Genomic DNA, 24730 nt, shown 5'->3' with positions numbered 1-24730 from the left:
TAGGTTTAAAATCAGATCTGTTGAGCTACCTCCAGTAAATGAGTCATCCTAATACATACAAACCTGCTGCAGAATATGGCCATTTCAAGCTGCAGTCTGTAATTCACCCTGCCACTTGTTGTGGTATACGGCTGAGGAATGGTACTAGAGTAATTAATTAATGTACTTTGTTTGTTTACACTGATGATGGGATAAGTTAGTGGCACTACCGTATGGAAAAAAACACACGAATTTCACATGATCTCATGTTATCACGTGATCTTTTGAGAAGTTACTGTGATAACAAAATGAAAAGTTGATTGGATTTATATAGCGTTTTTCTACTAACTGAGTTACTCAAAGCACTTTACATAGTAGGTGGAAACTCACCTCATCCACCAGCAATGTGTTGCACCCACCTGGGTGATGCAAAGCGACCATTTGTGTGTCAGAACGCTCACCACACATCAGTTATTAGATGGAGTTGTGAAGAGTGATAGAGTGCCTTCAGAAAGTATTCATACCCCTTGACTAATTCCACATTTTGTTGTGTTTACATTTACATTTACATTTAAGTCATTTAGCAGACGCTCTTATCCAGAGCGACTTACAAATTGGTGCATTCACCTTAAGATATCCAGTGGAACAGCCACTTTACAATAGTGCATCTAAATCTTTTGGGGGGGGGGGGAGGTTAGAAGGATTACTTTATCCTATCCCAGGTATTCCTTAAAGAGGTGGGGTTTCAGGTGTCTCCGGAAGGTGGTGATTGACTCCGCTGTCCTGGCGTCGTGAGGGAGCTTGTTCCACCATTGGGGTGCCAGAGCAGCGAACAGTTTTGACTGGGCTGAGCGGGAACTGTGCTTCCTCAGAGGTAGGGAGGCGAGCAGGCCAGAGGTGGATGAACGCAGTGCCCTTGTTTGGGTGTAGGGCCTGATCAGAGCCTGAAGGTACGGAGGTGCCGTTCCCCTCACAGCTCCGTAGGCAAGCACCATGGACTTGTAGCGGATGCGAGCTTTAACTGGAAGCCAGTGGAGAGAGCGGAGGAGCAGGGTGACGTGAGAAAACTTGGGAAGGTTGAACACCAGACGGGCTGCGGCATTCTGGATGAGTTGTAGGGGTTTAATGGCACAGGCAGGGAGCCCAGCCAACAGCGAGTTGCAGTAATCCAGACGGGAGATGACAAGTGCCTGGACTAGGACCTGCGCCGCTTCCTGTGTGAGGCAGGGTCGTACTCTGCGAATGTTGTAGAGCATGAACCTACAGGATCGGGTCACCGCCTTGATGTTAGCGGAGAACGACAGGGTGTTGTCCAGGGTCACGCCAAGGTTCTTAGCACTCTGGGAGGAGGACAGAAGGGAGTTGTCAACCGTGATGGTGAGATCATGGAACGGGCAGTCCTTCCCCGGGAGGAGGAGCAGCTCCGTCTTGCCGAGGTTCAGCTTGAGGTGGTGAGCCGTCATCCACACTGATATGTCTGCCAGACATGCAGAGATGCGATTCGCCACCTGGTTATCAGAAGGGGGAAAGGAGAAGATTAATTGTGTGTCGTCTGCGTAGCAATGATAGGAGAGACCATGTGAGGATATGACCGAGCCAAGTGACTTGGTGTATAGTGAGAATAGGAGAGGGCCTAGAACAGAGCCCTGGGGGACACCAGTGGTGAGAGCACGTGGTGCGGAGACAGATTCTCGCCACGCCACCTTGTAGGAGCGACCTGTCAGGTAGGACGCAATCCAAGCGTGGGCCGCGCCGGAGATGCCCAGCTCGGAGAGGGTGGAGAGGAGAATCTGATGGTTCACGGTATCAAAGGCAGCAGATAGGTCTAGAAGGATGAGAGCAGAGGAGAGAGAGTTAGCTTTAGCAGTGCGGAGAGCCTCCGTGACACAGAGAAGAGCAGTCTCAGTTGAATGCCCAGTCTTGAAACCTGACTGATTAGGATCAAGAAGGTCATTCTGAGAGAGATAGCAGGAGAGCTGGCCAAGGACGGCACGTTCAAGAGTTTTGGAGAGAAAAGAAAGAAGGGATACTGGTCTGTAGTTGTTGATATCGGAGGGATCGAGTGTAGGTTTTTTCAGAAGGGGTGCAACTCTCGCTCTCTTGAAGACGGAAGGGACGTAGCCAGCGGTCAAGGATGAGTTGATGAGCGAGGTGAGGTAAGGGAGAAGGTCTCCGGAAATGGTCTGGAGAAGAGAGGAGGGGATAGGGTCAAGTGGGCAGGTTGTTGGGCGGCCGGCCGTCACGAGACGCGAGATTTCATCTGGAGAGAGAGGGGAGAAAGAGGTCAAAGCACAGGGTAGGGCAGTGTGAGCAGGACCAGCGGTGTCGTTTGGCTTAGCAAACGAGGATCGGATGTCATCAGCCTTCTTTTCAAAATGGTTGAAAGCCTGAATTCTGAATTCAAAATGTATTAACTTCTTACATCTACACGTTCCGCTAGCGGAACGTCTGCTCCAATATCCAATGATGGGCGGGGCGCGAAATTCAAACTCCTCTAAATCCGAAAACTTACACTTTTCAAACATATGACTATGTTACAGCTATTTAAAGACAAGACTCTCCTTTATCTAACCAAACTGTCCGATTTCAAAAAGGCTTTACAGCGAAAGCAAAACATTAGATTATGTCAGCAGAGTACCCAGCCAGGAATAATCACACAGCCATTTTTCAAGCTAGCATATCATGTCACATAAACCCAAACCATATCTAAATGCAGCACTAACCTTTGATGATCTTCATCAGATGACACACCTAGGACATTGTGTTATACAATACATGCATGTCTGTTCAATCAAGTTCATATTTATATCAAAAACCAGCTTTTTACATTAGCATGTGACGTTCAGAACTAGCATTCCCACCGAACACTTCCGGTGATTTTACTAAATTACTCACGATAAACGTTCACAAAAAGCATAACAATTATTTTAAGAATTATAGATACAGAACTCCTCTATGCACTCGATATGTCCGATTTTAAAATAGCTTTTCGGATGAAGCACATTTTGCAATAATGTAAGTACATAGCCCGGCGTTACAGGGCTAGCTATTTAGACACCCACCCAGTGTAGCCTTCACCAAAATCACATTTCCTATAAGAAAAATGTTCTTACCTTGCTTGTTCTTCATCAGAATACACTGCCAGGACTTCTACTTCAATAACAAATGTAGGTTTGGTCCCAAATAATCCATCGTTATATCCAAACAGCGACGTTTTGTTCGTGCGTTCTAGACACTATCCCAACGCTAAATCTCGGCCACGAGCATGACGCAAAATATGACAAAAAATTTCGAAATATTCCATTACCGTACTTCGAAGCATGTCAACCGCTGTTTAAAACCAATATTTATGCAATTTATCTCGTAGAGAAGCGATAATATTCCGACCGGGAATCTGCCTGTCTGTAAACTGAGGAAAAAACCAAAAGCCGGGGGCGGGGCGTGTCACGCGCCTAAGGCTTAGTCCATTGACTGACCACTCAGCATTTGCTCTCGTGTGCTTCAGCCAGGGCTTTGAATGACATCATTCCTGTTTTTCCCGGGCTGTGAGACTCCATTGTTGACGTGAGAAGTGTCACGTAAGAGCAGAGATCCTTTGTAAACGACAGAGATAATAAAGAAGGGCAAGAAATGTTCAGACAGGGTACTTCCTGAACAGAAGCATCTCAGGTTTTTGCCTGCCATAGGAGTTCTGTTATACTCACAGACACCATTCAAACAGTTTCAGAAACTTTGGAGTGTTTTCTCTCCAAAGCTAATAATTATATGCATATTCCAGTTTCTGGGCAGGACTAATAATCAGATTAAATCGGGTACGTTTTTTATCCAGCCGTGAAATTACTGCCCCCTAGATGTAACAGGTTAATTTATTTATTTTTTCACCCATCCACACACAATACCCATAATGAGAAAGTGAAAACATGTTTTTTGAAATGTTTGCAAATGTATTGAAAATATAATACAGAAATATCTCATTTCCATAAGTATTCACACCCATGAGTCATTACTTTATAGAATCACCTTTGGTAGCGATTACAGCTGTGAGTCTCTCTGGGTAAGTCTCTAAGAGCTTTCCACTCCAGGACTGTGCCATATTTTTCCATTATTCTTTTTAAATTATTCAAGCTCTGTAAATTGGTTGTTGATCATTACTAGAAAAACATTTTCTGGTCTTGCCATAGATTTTCAAGTAGATTTATGTCAAAACTGTAACATGGCCAATCATTTACTGTCTTCTTGGTAAGCAACTTCATTGTAGATTTGGCCTTATGTTTTAGGTTATTGTCCTGCTGAAAGGTGAATTCATCTCACAGTGTCTGATGGAAAGCAGACAACCAGGTTTCCTCTAGGATTTTGTCTGTGCTTATCTCTGTTTCTTTTTTATCCTGAAAACTCCCCAGTCCTTAATGATTACAAGCATACCCATAACATGATGCAGTCACCACTTGAACATCCGGAGAGTGGTAGTCATTATTAATGTGTTGTATTGGATTTGCCCCAACCATACCACTTTGTATTCTGGACACAAAGTGTATTGCTTTGTCACATTTTTTGCAGTATTACTTTACTACCTTGTTGCAAACAAGATGCATGTTTTGGAATATTTCTATTCAGTACAGGCTTCCTTCTTTTCACTCTGTCAATTAGATTAGGAACGTGGAGTAACTACAATATTGTTGGAAAGCGTCTGGGTGGAGCTGGTGAGATGAGTCAGGCGCAGGACAGCAGATATGAGTAATGAAAGCAATTTTACTCAATAATATCACAATACATGTTGTATAAATACAAGGCTACAAATACGGACCGCAATACAATAAACAATTACTCACAAACAAACATGGGGGAACAGAGGGTTATATAATGAACAAGTAATTGGGGAATTGAAACCAGGTGACAAAACAAATGGAAAATGAAAAGTGGATCGGCGATTGCTAGAAGGCCGGTGACGTCGACCGCCGAACGCCGCCCGAACAAGGAGAGGGACCGACTTCGGCGGAAGTCGAGACAATTGTTGATCGATGCTCAGTTTCCTCCTATCATAGCCTTTAAACTCTGTGACTGTTTTAAAGTCATCATTGGCCTCAACATAGTGAGGAAGGACGCCTGTATCTTTCTAGTGACAGGGTGTATTGATACACCATCCAAAGTGTAATTAATAACTTCACTATGCTCAAATGGATATTCAATGTCGGTTTTTTGATTTTATTTAACCCATCTACAAATAGGTGCCCATCTTTGAGAGGCATTGGAAAACCTCCCTGGTCTTGTGGTTGAATCTGTGTTTGAAATTCACTTCTCGACTGAGGGGCCTTAGAGATAATTGTCTGTGTGGGGTACAGAGATGAGGTAGTCATTCAAAAATCATGTTAAACACTATTTTTGCACAGAGTGAGTCCATGCAACTGATTATGTGACTTACTAAGCACAATTCACTCCTGAACTTATTTAGGCTTGCCATAACAAAGTGGCTGAATACTTATTGACTCAAGAAATGTCTGCTTCTCCTTTTTAATTAATTTGTAAACATTCCAAAAACATAATTCCACTTTGACATTATGGGGTATTGTGTGTAGGCCAGTGACAAAGCATCTCAATGTAATCAGCCTGTAACACAACAACGTGGAAAAAGTCAAGGGATGTGAATACTTTCTGAAGACAATGTATTATGCCAATCAGGAATGAGGGGGACATGATGGAATGGGGCCAGGTTGGGAATTTTGCCATGACACCAGGGCTGTTATCACAACATGTGATAATATTAAACTACACATGTGAAAATATTTTAGCACATGAACACATTATCTAGTGAAATAAATGTGACAACACGGGGATACATTTTAATGTGATAACATGAAACTACACATGACAACTACACGTTCACATGTTAACATTTCAGCTCAACATGTGAAAACAGCTATTTCACATGTGAAAATACAAGTGTTTTTGTAAGGGATGTCATTAAAAGGTATGGGGGTTATTAGGTAAGTGATACGCTTCACATTCGACATGATCACTTAGTCCTGACTTTCAATATGAACCCACCTGGGATTTAACTCACAACCTCTGGGTTTGAGGAACAATGATCTTTATGTTGCCCTACAAAGTATGTCGTGTTCTCAGATGACCCCTACAGATGAAATACATATACATCTCTGCTATTTTTGTTATCAGTTAATCTGACTATTCTGTCTTCATTGATTTAATTGACTGGATTCAGTAATTTGAGGGATTTCTGTATAATTATCTAATGTTGGTGGGGCATATTATTCTGTTTTAATGTTACTCCTGAATAACTATGATAAATATAATAGGTGTAATTGAGTGTATTTTAAACAAAGCTGAGATTTACTTTGAAGTCCTAACTGTAGGAACACAGGTGAAATCAGGAATTATTTGTGGCATCGCACGATGATCAGAATGCCGTGAACCAAAAGGTTGGTTCAAAATCCCAGGTGAGGACATGTTAAATGAATGCAGCCCGACAGTATGCTCTTGATGGTGCTGCTGTAGTATACTGTGAGGGCCCTCGGGAAAAGGCCACATATCATCAGCCTCCTGATGATAAAGATTCGCTGTCGTGCACTCCTCATCATGGTGTCTGTGGGGTTTGACCATTTCAGCTCCTCAGAGATATGTACCCAGAGGAACTTTACGTTTTTTCCCATCTCCACAGCAACATCATTGATGAGGATGGAGCGTGCCCAGCCTCGATCCCCCTGAGGTCCTCAATCAGCTCCTTTGTTTTGCTGAAGGTGAGGGAGTGGTTGCTTACCTGGCACCACACCGTCAGAGTGCCTACCTCCTCCCTGTAGGCTGTCTCATCGTTGTTGGTAATCAATCCTGCTACTGTCGTGTCGTCAGTGAACTTGATGATGGAGTTGGAACTGTGTGAGGCCATGAAGCCGTGGGTATACAGAGAGTACAGGAGGGGACTGAGGACGCAGCCTTGTGGGGCCCCCATGTTGAAAATCCATGTTGAGGAGGTGATGTTGCCTACCGTAACCACCTGGGGGCAGCAGGTCAGGAAGTCCTGGACCCAGTTGCACAGGGAAGAGTTCAGTCCCAGGGCTGTGAGTTTTCTGGTGAGCTTAGAGAGCGCTATGGTATTGAAGGCTGAGCTGTAGTCGATGAACAGCATCCTCACATATGCATTCCTCTTGTCCAGGTGGGTGAGGGCAGTGTGCAGTGAAATTGCGATTACGTCGTCCGTGGATCTGTAGGGGCAGTTGGCGAATTGAAGATGGTCAAGTGTGACGGAGAGGGAGGAGGTGATGTAGTCTTTGACAAGCCTCTCTAAGCACTTCATGATGATGGAAGTGAGTGCGGGTAGTCATTCAGTAAAGTTACTTTCCCTTTCTTGGTCAAGGGGATAATAATGGACATCTTGAATAATAATTTCAGTATAAATAACAAACACAATGCAATCACGTATGTCAAATTGTTCCAAATATGAAAGTTGAAAACATTGCGACTGCGTGACGTTCCGGGGACATCCTAACGACTCATTTCTGTTTGCGAAATGTCATCTGAAAAATATCCACATGGGAAACTTCATATGAAGGGCGCGTTCATAAATTCACTCTTGCTATCTACTCCGATTTCAGAGCACTCAACATCTGAGTGTGCCAGAGCGCAGAATAACTGATCAATTTACCATTGGTCAACACCCGTTGAACATGGCCAGTTTCAGTAAACATCAGCAAAATAGCTTAAATAAGCAGCACAGTTACAGTCAGCAACGCTCTCGATAACATGAAAACAGCTTAACCAACTCTGCTAGGGCAAGTAAAGTGGTCAGAGTGAGGTGTTCTCTCATTTATATCTGGAAGTAGCTAGCAAGCTAGCTAACTTTATCCAGTTAGTTTTGGTGCTTGACTGCCGTTGTTAGGTCAGAACTCTTGGATCAACCCTACTCCTCGGCCAGAGCGTACAGTGTGCTCCCTAAACGCCCCGAGAGCGAAACAATCTGAATTTACGAATGGACAATCTGACACTGCTCTGAATTTATGACCGCCCAGAGCGCACTCTGAGCGCACTCTAGCAATCCAGAGTGAATGGTTTTACATGATTTCCCATGTGAAAGGTTACGTGATCACATGCGAAAATCCACATGTGAAATACGAAGTGTTCCAAAGCATTTAATTTCCCACTTGTGGAATCATTTGTTTTTTCCATAATGGGGCAATTAAAAGTTATACTCTTCAATGGATATGATTAATTGAAATGTGAAAACATTTCATTAGAAATCTCAGATTGCACCTTTAAAATAATTTCAGGACAGATGTGGTAATCAGTACCATGAAAATGGCAAGTTGTTATTTATTTCAAGCTAATATTGGTGCAATGTGACTTTCTTTGTTGTAGTGCTGAATACACACATCAACTCTGGACACTCTGAAGATGATGATGGTAGATATTTGTTCACTTCATCAAGCCTCCATCTCTTAATGCTTCATCCTATTTCTTTATTTGTGATTTTTAAAGTTGATTTTGGCTGGACATATTTTGAGTTTTTAGTGTCTCGAAATAACATGTGTTTCATGCTGGTTTAATTTTGAGCAGGAGTGGTGAAGGCTGTTCTGACCATACACCCCAACAGCTCCCAGATATTCAGTGGAGAGTCTGTCACTCTCAGATGTGACATACAGGGGGGAGGAGTTACTGACTGGGAGTACACTTGGCGCAAGAATGGTAATTCTGACTCCTCCAGTAAGAAGAATGAACATGAGGTCAGTGCTGATAAGATTTCCGACAGTGGTGACTACAGTTGTCTGGGTTCACATCAGCAGCAGGATTCTAAATGGAGTGATGCAGTCAGACTGACAGTGACAGGTACGTCATCTTATCTCTCATTCACATCTGTGCCTCCATTCTTATAACCAGTTGACATTGGGCCTCATTTTACGGATGCTGTTTAGTTGTTTTAAAAATGTCTGTTGTATATTTCTTCAGCTCTGCCCAAAGCTACACTGACTGTAGAATCAAACCCTGTGTTCCCTGGAGAGACAGTTACTCTGATGTGTTCAGTAGGGTCTGACAGTAGCTGGAGCTATAAGTGGTACAAAGACAGGAATGATAATGTAGTATCCCAGTCTGTCAGACACACTATAACAATAGACACCCTCACCATCAGTAGAGCTGCTGAGTCTGACCAGGGTCTCTACTGGTGTCAGGGAGAGATCCAGTCCAGATCCATATCATCAATTATCAGTGATCCTGTCACTATCACCCTGAATGGTGAGTTACTTTGTAGTGTGTTTTGTTGTCATATAGATGGGCACTATTCATTTTGAGTCAGTCATTGTATTTTTGTCAGTATTCTTAGTTAAAATAGCAACAATACAGGTAAGTGACAAAATACAGGAAGCACCAACATAAAGTGTCTCAATAAGGTGTTGGGTCTCCAACCAGAACAGCTTCAATGACATAGATTCTAAGTGTCTGTGGTGTTTTGTTGATGGTGGTGGAAAACGCTGTCTCAGGCGCCGCTCCAGAGTCTCCCATAAGTGGTTTATTGGGTTGAGATCTGGTGACTGAGACGGCCATGGCATATCGTTTAGGTAATTTTCATGCTCATCAAACCATTCAGGCGGTACTCGTTCCCTGTGGATGGGGGTATTGTCATCCTATGGGGGCATAGCCATGGTAGCCAAAATAATGGGCAAGTGGATGTGCCCAGTATTGTTATACATGATCCTAAGCATGTTGGGTTGTTAATTGCTTAATTAACTCAGGAACCACTCTTTTGTTGAAGCACCGGCTTTCAACACACTTTGTATCCCTCATTGACTCAAGCGGTTCCTTTATTTTGCCAGTTACCTGTACATTCCTTTTTTTTCCTCATTTTATATAATTGAATACATATGGTGATTGTTGCACTAACTGCATTTAATCATGATAGAGCAGATTCTATGTATGAATCAACTAACTACATTTAATCATGGTAGAGCAGATTCTATGTATGAATCAACTAACTACATTTAATCATGATAGAGCAGATTCTATGTATGAATCAACTAACTACATTTAATCATGATAGAGCAGATTCTATGTATGAATCAACTAACTACATTTAATCATGATAGAGCAGATTCTATGTATGAATCAACTAACTACATTTAATCATGATAGAGCAGATTCTATGTATGAATCAACTAACTACATTTAATCATGGTAGAGCAGATTCTATGTATGAATCAACTAACTACATTTAATCATGGTAGAGCAGATTCTATGTATGAATCAACTAACTACATTTAATCATGATAGAGCAGATTCTATGTATGAATCAACTAACTACATTTAATCATGATAGAGCAGATTCTATGTATGAATCAACTAACTACATTTAATCATGATAGAGCAGATTCTATGTATGAATAAACTAACTACATTTAATCATGATAGAGCAGATTCTATGTATGAATCAACTAACTACATTTAATCATGATAGAGCAGATTCTATGTATGAATCAACTAACTACATTTAATCATGATAGAGCAGATTCTATGTATGAATCAACTAACTGCATTTAATCATGATAGAGCAGATTCTATGTATGAATCAACTAACTACATTTAATCATGATAGAGCAGATTATATGTATGAATGAACTAACTACATTTAATCATGATAGAGCAGATTATATGTATGACTCAACTAACTACATTTAATCATGATAGAGCAGATTCTATGTATGAATCAACTAACTACATTTAATCATGATAGAGCAGATTCTATGTATGAATCAACTAACTGCATTTAATCATGATAGAGCAGATTCTATGTATGAATCAACTAACTACATTTAATCATGATAGAGCAGATTATATGTATGAATCAACTAACTACATTTAATCATGATAGAGCAGATTTTATGTATGAATCAACTAACTACATTTAATCATGATAGAGCAAATTCTATGTATGAATCATCTAACTTCATGTGTCATTCCACAGCTCTGCCAGTGGCCTCAGTGAGTGTCTCTCCTCAGGGTCTCCTCTACTCTGGAGATACAGTCAGTCTGCAGTGTGTCATACCAGGCTACACAGACTGGACGTACCGCTGGTTCAGAGACAACCAACACCTTCCCAGTCAGACCAGTAAAGCCATAGATATCACCATCCACATCACTCAGACTGGTCAGACTGGTCAGTACAGATGTGAGGGGACGAAGACAGATCAGCCCCAGAGGTCACAACCCAGTGATGACGTCACTATCAGTGTCACTGGTGAGTTCACTTTTGATTCTCCATCACTAACAGGATGCTCCTAAATAAAAGTAAAACTTTTATTTGCCTTTGAAGAGCAATTTGAAATAGATATTCATGTATCCAGTTTAGGTAATGTGTTCACTTCATCTGTTCCATCACTAACAGGGCTCTCCTAATTCTGAAAGGGGGATAATTTGCTTTGAAATGTAATATTTGTACATATCTTTAGGTTAGGTAATATCTAATCTGTGATGTGTTTTCTCAGCTCTGCCCAAAGCTACACTGACTGTAGAGCCAAACCCTGTGTTCCCTGGAGAGACAGTTACTCTGATGTGTTCAGTAGGGTCTGACAGTAGCTGGAACTATCAGTGGTACAAAGACAGGAATGATAATGTAGTATCCAAGTCTGTCAGACACACTATAACAGGAGACACCCTCACCATCAGTAGAGCTGCTGAGTCTGACCAGGGTCAGTACTGGTGTCAGGGAGAGATCCAGTCCAGATCCATATCATCAATCATCAGTGATCCTGTCACTATCACCCTGAATGGTGAGTTACTTTGTAGTGTGTTTTGTTGTCATATAGATGGGCACTATTCATTTTGAGTCAATCATTATATTTTTGTCAGTATTCTTAGTTAAAATAGCAACAATACAGGTAAGTGACAAAATACAGGAAGCACCAACATAAAGTGTCTTAATAAGGTGTTGGGTCTCCAACCAGAACAGCTTCAATGACATAGATTCTAAGTGTCTGTGGTGTTTTGTTGATGGTGGTGGAAAACGCTGTCTCAGGCGCCGCTCCAGAGTCTCCCATAAGTGGTTTATTGGGTTGAGATCTGGTGACTGAGACGGCCATGGCATATCGTTTAGGTAATTTTCATGCTCATCAAACCATTCAGGCGGTACTCGTTCCCTGTGGATGGGGGTATTGTCATCCTATGGGGGCATAGCCATGGTAGCCAAAATAATGGGCAAGTGGATGTGCCCAGTATTGTTATACATGATCCTAAGCATGTTGGGTTGTTAATTGCTAAATAAACTCAGGAACCACTCTTTTGTTGAAGCACCGGCTTTCAATACACTTTGTATCCCTCATTGACTCAAGCGGTTCCTTTATTTTGCCAGTTACCTGTACATTCCTTTTTTTTCTCAATTTATATAATTGAATACATATGGTGATTGTTGCACTAACTGCATTTAATCATGATAGAGCAGATTCTATGTATGAATCAACTAACTACATTTAATCATGATAGAGCAGATTCTATGTATGAATCAACTAACTACATTTAATCATGGTAGAGCAGATTCTATGTATGAATCAACTAACTACATTTAATCATGATAGAGCAGATTCTATGTATGAATCAACTAACTACATTTAATCATGATAGAGCAGATTCTATGTATGAATCAACTAACTACATTTAATCATGATAGAGCAGATTCTATGTATGAATCAACTAACTACATTTAATCATGATAGAGCAGATTCTATGTATGAATCATCTAACTTCATGTGTCATTCCACAGCTCTGCCAGTGGCCTCAGTGAGTGTCTCTCCTCAGGGTCTCCTCTACTCTGGAGATACAGTCAGTCTGCAGTGTGTCATACCAGGCTACACAGACTGGACGTACCGCTGGTTCAGAGACAACCAACACCTTCCCAGTCAGACCAGTAAAGCCATAGATATCACCATCCACAACACTCAGACTGGTCAGACTGGTCAATACAGATGTGAGGGGACGAAGACAGATCAGCCCCAGAGGTCACAACCCAGTGATGACGTCACTATCAGTGTCACTGGTGAGTTCACTTTTGATTCTCCATCACTAACAGGATGCTCCTAAATAAAAGTAAAACTTTTATTTGCCTTTGAAGAGCAATTTGAAATAGATATTCATGTATCCAGTTTAGGTAATGGGTTCACTTCATCTGTTCCATCACTAACAGGGCTCTCCTAATTCTGAAAGGGGGATAATTTGCTTTGAAATGTAATATTTGTACATGTCTTTAGGTTAGGTAATATCTAATCTGTGATGTGTTTTCTCAGCTCTGCCCAAAGCTACACTGACTGTAGATCCAAACCCTGTGTTCCCTGGAGAGACAGTTACTCTGACGTGTTCAGTAGGGTCTGACAGTATCTGGAGCTATCAGTGGTACAAAGACAGGAATTATAATGTAGTATCCCAGTCTGACAGACACACTATAACAGGAGACACTCTCACCATCAGTAGAGCTGCTGAGTCTGACCAGGGTCTCTACTGGTGTCAGGGAGAGATCCAGTCCAGATCCATATCATCAATCATCAGTGATTCTGTCACTATCACCTTGAATGGTGAGTAACTTCGTTATGTGTTTTGTTGTCATAGAGATGGACACTATTTATATCATATTATATATACACTGAGTGTACAAGACATGAGGAACACCTTCCTAATATTGAGTTGCACCCCCCTTTGCCCTCAGAACAGCCTCAATTCATTGGGGCATGGACTCTACAAGGTTTAGAAGTGTTCCACAAGGATGCTGGCCCATGTTGACTCCAATGCTTCCCACAGTTGTGTCAAGTTGGCTGGATGTCCTTTGGGTGGTGCACCAATGTTGATGCACACGAGAAACTCTTAAGCGTGAAAAACCCAGCAGTGTTCCAGTTCTTGACACACTCAAACCAGTGCGCTTGGAACCTACTACCAGACCCCGTTCAAAGGCACTTGCATCTTTTGTCTTGCCCAGTCACCCTCTGAATGACAAACCATGTCTCAATTGTCTCAAGGTTTAAAAATCCTTCTTTAACCTCTCCCCTTTATCTACACTGATTGAAGTGGATTTAACAAGTGACATCAATAAGGGATCATAGCTTTCACCTGGATTCACCTGGTCAGTCTATGTCAAGGAAAGATCAGGTGTTCCTAATGTTTTGTACACTCAGTGTATGTAGACATGGTCTTTGTGCAATGTTTCCTCAAATTTTTTCTCTGCAACTTCCCGGTGTACATTTACTGTGAACACTGAGACTGTACCCGCTTTAAGTTACAGTATTAACAGTGGCCAAGGACGCTACTGTGGCTATTTGATCATAATGTAGGCCTACCAGAGTGACCTACCATAAAAAACAACAGTGAAAAATACATCCCATAACATTTTAACATGGAAATAGCTGTTCTAGATAGTTTGTGAATGTATTGATAAGTAGGCTGTGACTTTACACTTTTTTTTATGTAGTTCTCAAATTAAGCTCATCTACTTGCGACCTCTCATACAGTCCAGTTCAAAGTGAATGGCTCAGATCCATATTTTATGTGGCAGTGGCTATTTGCATAATAGTCCTGCTGCAGCTCTGATTGGTTATGGCACAAGTCTGTGTAGAGCATAGGCCTGAGTTGTGCCTGTCAGTGTAATACAATCCTACACCAGTGCGCTCTGCCTACAGGAAAAGCTCTTGCACAGTTTGTTTTGCATACTATGGCTTGCATAGTTCGTGTTGTTTCGGTATGTTATATTGAAAGTGGCTAACATTGTGTTGATTCGATCACAATCCCCACACTAGAGCGCAACGTTGATAGAGTTAACTAAATGGAAAATCAATCTCATGCTTCTCTGCTTGGGCTGATATTTCGTATGGACATGGTAGTTCCCCGGTCCCGCCTGCACGCAGCTTAGAGGGGACATTTCCGGTGTGAATGCCAATCCAAAAAAAAAGCTACCATATTACCTACTAAAGTAAGACCCTACATTGGAAGGATTGGTGCTCTGACTGCATTTGTCTTCATATTTAACTGTGTTTCCACAGCTCTACCCAGAGCCTCAGTGAGTATCTCTCCTCAGTTTGTCCTCTACCCTGGAGATACAGTCACTCTGCAGTGTGACATATCAGACTACACAGACTGGACGTACCACTGGTTTATAGACAACCAACTGCTTCCCAGTCCGACCAGAAAAACCATCACCATCTCTCTCCCAGACAAGGCTGGTCAGTACCAGTGTGTTGGGAGGAGGAGAGGTCGGCCCCAGATGTCATATCTCAGCTTTTCTCTCCCCATCATCATCACTGGTGAGCTCACTGTTTGTCTTCAATCTGGACTATGTAAATTCAGAGTCAATGAGGTTTAATCTTAATACAGACATATACACTGTAAATTCTAACTGAATGGAGTCAACATATGTAAAATAGACTTTTATCACAACGTTACAGAAACAGCTGAATTACCAGGAATGTATCCAGATGTTTTGTGCTCTATTTCTGCAGCCTTGCCCAAAGCTACACTGACTGTAGAACCAAACCCTGTGTTTCCTGGAGAGACAGTTACTCTGACGTGTTCAGTAGGGTCTGACAGTAGCTGGAACTATCAGTGGTACAAAGACAGGAATTATAATGTAGTGTCCCAGTCTGTCAGACATTCTATAACAGGAGACACCCTCACCATCAGTAGAGCTGCTGAGTCTGACCAGGGTTTTTACTGGTGTCAGGGAGAGATCCAGTCCAGATCCATATCATCAATCATCAGTGATCCTGTCACTATCACCCTGAATGGTGAGTAATTTAGTTGGGTGATTAGAACTGGCTCGCAGTCAGCGTTCCAATGAATCCCAAAGTTGTTCGATGGGGTTGGGGTCAGGGCTCTGTGCAGGCCAGTCAAGTTCTTCCACACCGATCACGACAAGCCATTTCTGTATTGACCTCGCTTTGTGCACGGGGGGCATTGTCATGCTGAAACGGGAAAGGGCCTTCACCAAACTGTAGCCACAAAGTTGGAAGCACAGAATCATCTCGAATGTCATTGTATACTGTTGCATTAAGATTTCCCTCCACTAGAATTAAGGGGCCTCGCCCAAACCATGAAAAACAGCCGCAGACAAATATTCCTCCTCCACCAAACTTTACAGCTGGCACTATGCATTCGGGCGGGTAGCTTCCCGTGGCATCAGCCAAACCCAGATTTGTCTGTCGGACATCACTCCAGAGAATGTGTTCCACTGCTCCAGTGTCCAATGGCTGCGAGCTTTACACCACTCCAGCCCATGCTTGGCATTGCGCATGGTTGTCTTATGCTTGTGTGCGGCTTCTCGGCCGTGGAAACCCATATCATGAAACTAACATGTATTGTGCTGAGTTTGCTTCTATAGGCAGTTTGTAATGCAGTAGTTAGTGTTTCAAGCGAGGACAGACAATTTTTACGCGTTCCGCACTTCAGCACTCGCCGGTCCCGTTCTGTGCGTTTGTGTGGCCTACCACAATTGCAGCTGAGCCGTTGTTGCTCCTAGACGTTTCCACTTCACAATAACAGCACTTACAGTTGACCGGGTTAGCTCTAGCATGGCAGAAATTTGACAAACTGACTTGTTAGAAAGGTCGCATCCTATGACGGTGTCGCGTTGAAAGTCACTGACCTCTTCAGTAATGCCATTGTACTGCCAATGTTTGTCTATGAAGATTGCATGGATGTGTGTTTGATTTTATACACATGTCAGCAACGGGTGTGGCTGAAAAAGCCGAATACACTAATTTGAAAGGGTGTCCACATACTTTTGCATATATAGTTTATATGTCTAAAATAACAGTTACCGTACTACTTACTGAAGTCAGATCACACTTTGGAAAGATTGTTGCTCTGACTGCATTTGTCTTCATATATCTGTTTCCACAGCTCTGCCCACGGCCTCAGTGAAGATAGTCACTCCACAGGGTCTCCTCTACCCTGGAGAGACAGTCACTCTGCAGTGTGACATATCAGACTACACAGACTGGACGTACCGCTGGTTTATAGACAACCAACTGCTTCCCAGTCAGACCAGAAAAACCATCACCATCTCTCTCCCAGACAAGGCTGGTCAGTATAAGTGTGTTGGGAGGAGGAGAGGTCGGCCCCAGAAGTCATATCACAGCTTTTCTCTCCCCATCATCGTCACTGGTGAGTGCATATCGTTCCATAATTTATCTAAGGATGACAAACAATCTTTGCTTGATGAACAATCCGATATGTCAGTCCTTACCCGCCCTGCTGATAAGGGTGGGTCGGTTGTACTCATGGATTGGACAGTTGATATAAATGAGTGTCAGATGTCCTATCTCAGATTTTCTCTCCCCATCATCATCACAGGTGAGCTCACTGTTTGTCTTCATTCTGGACTTTGTAAATTCAGAGCCAATGAGGGTTAATCTAATTGCATACACTGTAAATTCTAACTGAATGGATTCAACATATGTAAAACAAACTTTTATCACAACGTTACAGCATCAGCTGAATTACCAGGCATGTATCTAGATGTTTTGTGCTTTATTTTCACAGCTCTTCCCAAAACTACTGTAACTGTAGAGCCAAACCCTGCATACACTGGAGAGACAGTTACTCTGACGTGTTCAGTAGGGTCTGACAGTATCTGGAACTATCAGTGGTACAAAGACAGGAATGATAAAGTAGTATCCCAGTCTGTCAGACACACTATAACAGGAAACACCCTCACCATCAGTAGAGCTGCTGAGTCTGACCAGGGTCGGTACTGGTGTCAGGGAAAAAGAAAGTCCAGACCCACTTCTTCATCCATCAGTGACCCTGTCACTATCACTGTCAATGGTGAGTAGTGTCATACAGATAGACACTATTTACATAGTGGACACTTCAGGAAAAAGAGTAGAGTATTGAGATGAATAGCCAACAGGGGGCTCCAACCCTCTAAGAACCCAAACATTATCATCTATTTGACCAAAACACTACTACTACTATATACTACTCTACTGTACTGTACCCTTCTCTACTGTGCTCTACTGTACTGTACCCTACTCTATTGTACTGTACTCTACTGAACTGTACCCTACTCTATTTTACTGTGCTCTACTGAACACTGCCCTACTCTGTTGTACTGTGCTCTACTGAATTGTACCCTACTATGTTGTACTGTGCTCTGCTGAACTGTACCCTACTAAATTGTACTGTACTCTACTGTACTGTACCCTACTCTACTGACCTGTGCTCTACTGAACTATTCCCTACTCTATTGCACTGTGCTCATCTGAACTGTACCCTACTCTGTTGTATGTGCTCTACTGAACTGTACCCTACTCTATTGTACTGTACTCTACTGAACTGTACCCTACTCTATTGTACTGTGCTGTACTGTACCCTACTCTATTGCACAGTGCTCTACTGTACTCTACTGTACTGTACCCTACTCTAATGTACTGTGCTCTACTGTACAATTCCCTACTCTACTGTACCCTACTCTACTGTATTGTGCTTTGCTGTACTGTACCCTGCTCTACTGTACTGTACTCTGTTCTACTGTACTGTACTCAAGTTTACTCTACTTGAGTTTCTTACGATGGAAGAAAGGGCCCATGGACTCGGGATCTAGTGGTCTTGGTCTTGAGACCACTCGGGATCTAGTGGACTTTGTCTTGAGACCACTCAGGATCTATTGGACTTTGTCTTGAGACCACTCAGGATCTAGTGGACTTGGTCTTGAGACCACTCGGGATCTAGTGGACTTGGTCTTGAGACCACTCGGGATCTAGTGGTCTTGAGACCACTCGGGATCTAGTGATCTTGAGACCACTCGGGATCTAGTGGTCTTGAGACCACTCGGGATCTAGTGGTCTTGGTCTTGAGACAACTCGGGATCTAGTGGACTTGAGACCACTCGGGATCTAGTGGTCTTGGTCTTGAGATCACTCGGGATCTAGTGGACTTGGTCTTGAGACCACTCGGGATCTAATGGTCCTTGGACTTGAGACCACTCGGGATCTAGTGGTCTTGGTCTTGAGACCTGATAGAAATAGTAGAAGAAGACAGATGCAAATACTTCTATCAGTGGTCTTGGTCTTGAGACCACTCAAGAACACATACATTTGGTCTTTAAGTTGTTATGGTCTCAATTCACTGGTTCTGGATATTGGGACCAATGTTCTGGTCTTAAACCTGTTTTACAAACCATAGGGAACCCATGGACTTAGATAGACATTGCCTCATTGTCTACCTGTATGTCCCATTTATGGCATCTATGAGAGCATGGGTAGCTTCATTGAGGCCATCTCCATTTAGAAATCATCAACTGTCTTCTTCTACTACTTCTAGTAGAAGTTGGCAAACAAATTGAAGGGGTGAACACTGCCACCTAGTGTGTGTGGACAGGTATAAAGTCAAGGTTGGGGATTTACTGCCACCTGCAGTTATGGAATGTTTACTCACGATTATAATTAATTGGGTATCCCCCCTGATGACCTGTATGGAATTATGTGATCCTTTTGTAACCCATAGGAAGTCCAACCCAGTTGAATATTTAAAAATTGTGAAAGTCCTCAATCGTGCTGCACATGCTAAAACATGCTTTTGGGCACTAGAGTCCTCTATCTTTCTCTATGAGGCAACGTAATTGGAGGAAGACAATACTCTCTGATCATTGGCTGATCGCTCCCAAACCATAGAAATCCCCACCCAGTTGACTACTTTAAATGGTGGAAGCCGTCAATGGCAATGTTTATATCAAATTTTGTTTTATACATCTAGCTTTCTCTATTTTTGAAACCTTACACCGAAACACCTGCTATTTTGCCAAAATAATGATAGGAAAAGTGATAATTAAACATCTAACAACATAATTAATAAGATGCATAAGTAATTAAATCAATCAACAAGTTCCAGATTAATACAATCAACATTGAACAATTTACAAAGAACAATAGAGATTATATTTCTCTAAATTCAATTTAAAGGTTTTGAAAATTGGTTAAAAATCATGTTTTTACTATTTAGTTAATTTGTTATGCAAATACAGTTTCTAAAATGAATCTGTAATAGGTTAATCAAAATGACCACTACTGTGCATGGTGCTCCTTTACTGCTTCTATTTCTCTATGTTTCTGTAGAGACCAGTTTAGTGTGGTGGTAAGGAATTCAGGTATACAATACAAACAAAGTGTGTGAGAAGTATATATGTCTATCTGACAGATGTTGGAAGACGTGTGTTGAAAGTTGGGAAAAATAGGATACAAATTAGAAAACAAATGTAAAGCCCCAATGTGCACCACTTCTGTAGAATGATCCATAAACAAATGATAGTTTTAACATTGCTTTGAGGCTTTACATTGTTTGTTTACATTTACATTGTTTACAAACATTGGAGTAAAACCAGATTATATTCTTCAAGAATCAATACCGGTATACATTATATCATTCATTTATAAGTCCAAAAATGGATGTAGAAACTAACTATTCTAGCTTTAAATTCAACATACACCTATAATGAACTTTCCAAAACCGCTGTTAGGTTCTTATTTTTCAGAGTAAATAACTCACGGACACTAGAGAAGCTTTAACCAAGTTTAATCATTCCCCAAAGGTTCTGTACAGCTGAAAACAGACAGCTAAAGATTTCAGACTTCACAGTTTATATGCATCCTACTTAAGACACTCCCCTTTCTCTCCAATCCTTACATTTTATGGCTCAACAGGAAGCTAATAAAGAGGGTAACAGGATTTCAAACATTTATTACTCTCTTAAGAGAATCTGTCCTGACCTCAACCCCTCTTTCATCTAATACACAGATGTCCATCTGTCTCCCCTGTATCAACACATCTCTCTCCTCTATCAAACACATTCCAAAGCCTTCCTCTTTCTTCTGAGAACCATTAACTTCTAACATAACCCAGTCTCTTTCATTTCCTATCATTCATTTAATATCTCAATGTTCAAAGTTTAGCTGATCCCAACACCGCTAAATCGATGGAAGTTTCTAAGGTTTCCATATGTTTTGATATTCAGTGCTCTTTTCTCTCAGCTCTGCCTGAAACTACAGTGACCGTAAATCCAAACCCTGTGTACCCCGGAGAAACAGTCACTCTGACGTGTTCAGCTGGGTCTTACAGTGACTGGAGCTATAAATGGTACAAAGACAACAGTGAGATTAGCTTGTCCCAGTATAAATACCTTAATACTAGATCCACCATCAGTAGAGTTACTGAGTCTGACCAGGGTCTCTACTGGTGTCAGGGAGAGAGAAGATCCAGACCCACATCTTCATCCATCAGTGATGCTGTCACTGTTACTGTGAATAGTGACAATTTTAGTTGTTGTTGTTGGCTTATCATTCAAACACTTTGAAATACCAACAGATTATCAGCCAAAGACCACACTGACTTCAGACAAAGAGAACATATTCACAGGAGACAGTGTGACACTGAGCTGTACTGTAGAGTCTTCTGGATGGAAGTTTTACTGGTACAGACACAGACCAGACTCTACACCAGTAGCCACAACCTCTGAATATTCCTGCACACTCAGCTGGGTCAATGTCTCTGATGGAGGACAGTACTGGTGCAGAGCTGGGAGAGGAGACCCAGTCTACTACACCCTGTACAGTGACCCAGTCCAGATAAACATTACTGGTGAGTCTAAAACAGTTTTATGATAAATTGCTGCTATTTTGTTAGTCAGGGGAGTACAGTAATGCTGTCAATATCACCGTGGATTTTCTTCCCACTGTACAACATGAACTTTATTTTTTACAGGTACGTATGATTTGATTTTAAATTCTGTAACTGAATGATTGCATCTCATAAAACGCCCCGCCACCCCCAAAGATCTGTACTAACAGTCACACTTGATTTTATTCCCGCTGTTAGCACCAGCTTTCCTTATAAATACTTTACTGAAGAAAAAAGTACTTACTAATTTATGACTGATAAATGTGGTTGTCCCACCTAGTTATCTGAAGATAAATGCACTAACTGTAAGTCACTCTGTATAAGAGCATCTGCTAAATGACTAAAATGTCAAATGTAAAAATGTACAAGCTCATAAGATGTTGATGTATTGTGAGTGACAATTCCAGATTTACAGTATTATTTATATATTATGTTATACAGCTGGTGATGTGATCCTGGAGAGCCCTGTCCATCCCGTGGCTGAAGGAGACTCTGTGACTCTGACCTGTTGTCACGTTTGTTGGAATAATCGGACCAAGGCGCAGCGTGAGTAGCGTTCCACATAATTTGTTAGAAAGTCAAACTTTAGAAAAATACAAAACAAATAAAGAATAAACGAACCGTGACTACAAAGCAACTACACATAAACAATATCCCCAAAACCCCTAAGTGAAAAACAAGCTACTTAAGTATGATCCCCAATTAGAGACAACGATTACCAGCTGCCTCTAATTGAGAATCATACCAATCACCAAACATAGAAAAACTAAACTAGAACCCCACACAGAAAATAACAACTAGACAACCCCCTGTCACACCCTGACCTACTCTACCATAGAAAATTAAAGCTTTCTATGGTCAGGACGTGACCTGTACATTTAGATATCAGGAAATAAATCCAAACCCCATGGCTGATTTCTACAAAGATGGAGTACTCATCAAGAATGAGACCACAGGAGAGATGACCATCCCTACAGTATCCAAGTCAGATGAAGGATTCTATAATTGTAAATCCAATGAAGGAGAATCACCAGAGAGCTGGGTGACAGTGAGAGGTCAGAAGAGCAGTGTGTGTGCATGTGAGAAGAGCAGTGTGTGTGTTCAGGAGTCTTGATGGTAAAACAAGTGTTTTTCTAGTTCCTCCAGGTTCCATTGTCTCCATCTCTCTGCCCAGGCTGCTGTGTGGTCTACTGGTGATGTCTCCATTTCTACTGGTGTCCATCGTGCTGACGGTGAAATGCTGCAGGGCTCGAGGTGAGAACTTTCTTTCAGCGTATTTCCAATCAGCTTATCCAGCTTGATTATCTCCTTCTATATGTCATGCTCTCTGATGGGTTACATTGTATAACTGTGTACAGTTGAAAGAGCAGTTGGATCAGTTTAACTCTAGTGCAACTTTCCATCCATTATATTCCTGTAGGTTTGTGTTCAACAGTCAAATCTCCTCAAGACCAGATACCATGTGATGATGTCATTGAACAGGACGAATCATCAGTGTGATCATTACAGTATGAACTGTAAGCTGAACAACCACTTTTATGATTGTTAAGGTTTTACGATTGATATATGATAGTGTTTACTGAGTTTAATATCACTGAATGGAATTTCACAAATGCTGAATATTATGAGTTTCTAAGTTGACGTTCTCAGCTTTTGCTGGCTTGTATGCTTTCCTTTGTTTTGTTGGTGTTGATTTTTCATGAAATATTACACTTACCTGTCTTCATTTCAGTTTGTTAATAAAACAAGAGTGTGGTGCCTGTTTTTGTTCAAAAGTAGAATTTTTTGTATGTTGTATTTTACATAATGTCATGCTTTTCACATGCGGGTGGGAATAGAGTATAAAGTATTTGAAACTTCTCCGTTTTTAATTTGAATTTAAAATACTAAAGATGTGTTTATACTTGATTGGTCAACCTACTATAACAGTTAAGATGGAACACGTAACTATAGTTTGTTATTAAAAATGTATATTTACATAATGCAGCTTTAATGCTTATTTTTATATTAAAGGAAGACTCAGCGAAATGACGTTGCCACAAGTAGCATCGCAGATATTGAAAGTGCTGTACACAAAGTACTGTACCGGCGCATATGCACGGGTTCACTTCACGCTGTTCACAGTGTGGTAGCCACAGGATCAAAACAGCAGAGAAGTTGAGCCTCAAGCTTCAACACTTAGTTGTTGTGGAAATTTAACCACTATTTATTTATTTTCTGCATCTGTCATATCACTGAGTCTACCTTTAAAATTCACTTACTTTTGACTTATATTTATTTTGAAATACTGTCTACTAATTATATTGTAAAAAAAGTAATGTTTTACAGCAGATATACATTTTTAACATGTAAGTGCTGTTTAATAATTTCAGTAGTTGTTAAAGGAGCCAGATGATGTTCCACTGTGGAACTTAAAATGGAGAAGATGTGATGTATTTTGTACTCATTCTCATATATCTAATAATAAGTGGTGATTTCCCACATCATTGAATTCCTTTGAAATAACTTGATTTAACCTGTTGAGGACAGACATTCCGCTAGCGGAACCCCTAGCCAACAGCCAATGGCATCGCACGGCGCGAAATACAAAACCAACTAAAATACCACAATTCAATTTTCTCAAACAATCAACTGTTTTACACCATTTTAAAGATAAGACTCTCGTTAATCTAACCACATTGTCCGATTTCAAAAAGGCTTTACAGCGAAAGCAAAACATTAGATTATGTTAGGAGAGTACATAGACACAAATAATCACACAGCCATTTTCCAAGCAAGCATATATGTCACATAAACCAAAACCACAGCTAAATGCAGCACTAACCTTTGATGATCTTCATCAGATGACACTCCTAGGACATTATGTTAAACAATACATGCATGTTTTGTTCAATCAAATTCCTATTTATATCAAAAAACAGCTTTTACATTAGCATGTGATGTTCAGAACTAGCATACCCACCGAAAACTTCCGGTGAATTTACTAAATTACTCATGATAAATGTTGACAAAATACATAACAATTATTTTAAGAATTATAGATACAGAACTCCTTTATGCAATCGCTATGTCCGATTTTAAAATAGCTTTTCGGAGAAAGCACATTTTGCAA

The 24730-nt window shown here is 41.2% G+C and overlaps 2 protein-coding genes across 3 annotated transcripts in view; both read left to right on the top strand.

Moving 5' to 3' along the window:
* The window catches only part of LOC115194485 (basement membrane-specific heparan sulfate proteoglycan core protein), a 63629-nt gene that overhangs the window by 3436 nt on the left and 35463 nt on the right, over positions 1-24730 (top strand). The window contains exons 2-9 of the mRNA XM_029754205.1: positions 8344-8388; positions 8542-8811; positions 10940-11212; positions 11460-11744; positions 12731-13003; positions 13251-13535; positions 14991-15251; positions 15447-15731. Of these exons, the coding sequence (XP_029610065.1) occupies positions 8344-8388; positions 8542-8811; positions 10940-11212; positions 11460-11744; positions 12731-13003; positions 13251-13535; positions 14991-15251; positions 15447-15731 (1977 nt within the window). The remainder of the gene's footprint in view (positions 1-8343; positions 8389-8541; positions 8812-10939; positions 11213-11459; positions 11745-12730; positions 13004-13250; positions 13536-14990; positions 15252-15446; positions 15732-24730) is intronic.
* Positions 17126-23478, top strand: LOC115194494 (basement membrane-specific heparan sulfate proteoglycan core protein-like). Of its 2 annotated transcripts, none has more exons than XM_029754223.1 (5): positions 17126-17772; positions 21307-21579; positions 22060-22164; positions 22756-22872; positions 23039-23478. In XM_029754223.1, the coding sequence occupies exons 1-5, from the start codon at positions 17454-17456 to the stop codon at positions 23116-23118; spliced, it is 894 nt and encodes a 297-aa protein (XP_029610083.1). In that variant the 5' UTR covers positions 17126-17453; the 3' UTR covers positions 23119-23478. The 2 variants fall into 2 exon arrangements, with proteins under 2 accessions (XP_029610083.1, XP_029610082.1); XM_029754222.1 differs by lacking the exon at positions 17126-17772 and adding an exon at positions 20337-21248.

The sequence above is a fragment of the Salmo trutta genome, chromosome 5, assembly GCF_901001165.1.
Source record: "Salmo trutta chromosome 5, fSalTru1.1, whole genome shotgun sequence".
Classification (NCBI taxonomy): Eukaryota; Metazoa; Chordata; class Actinopteri; order Salmoniformes; family Salmonidae; genus Salmo; species Salmo trutta.
The sequence above is the reverse complement of the archived record's forward strand: the minus strand, read 5'-3'. Positions and strand labels throughout refer to the sequence as shown.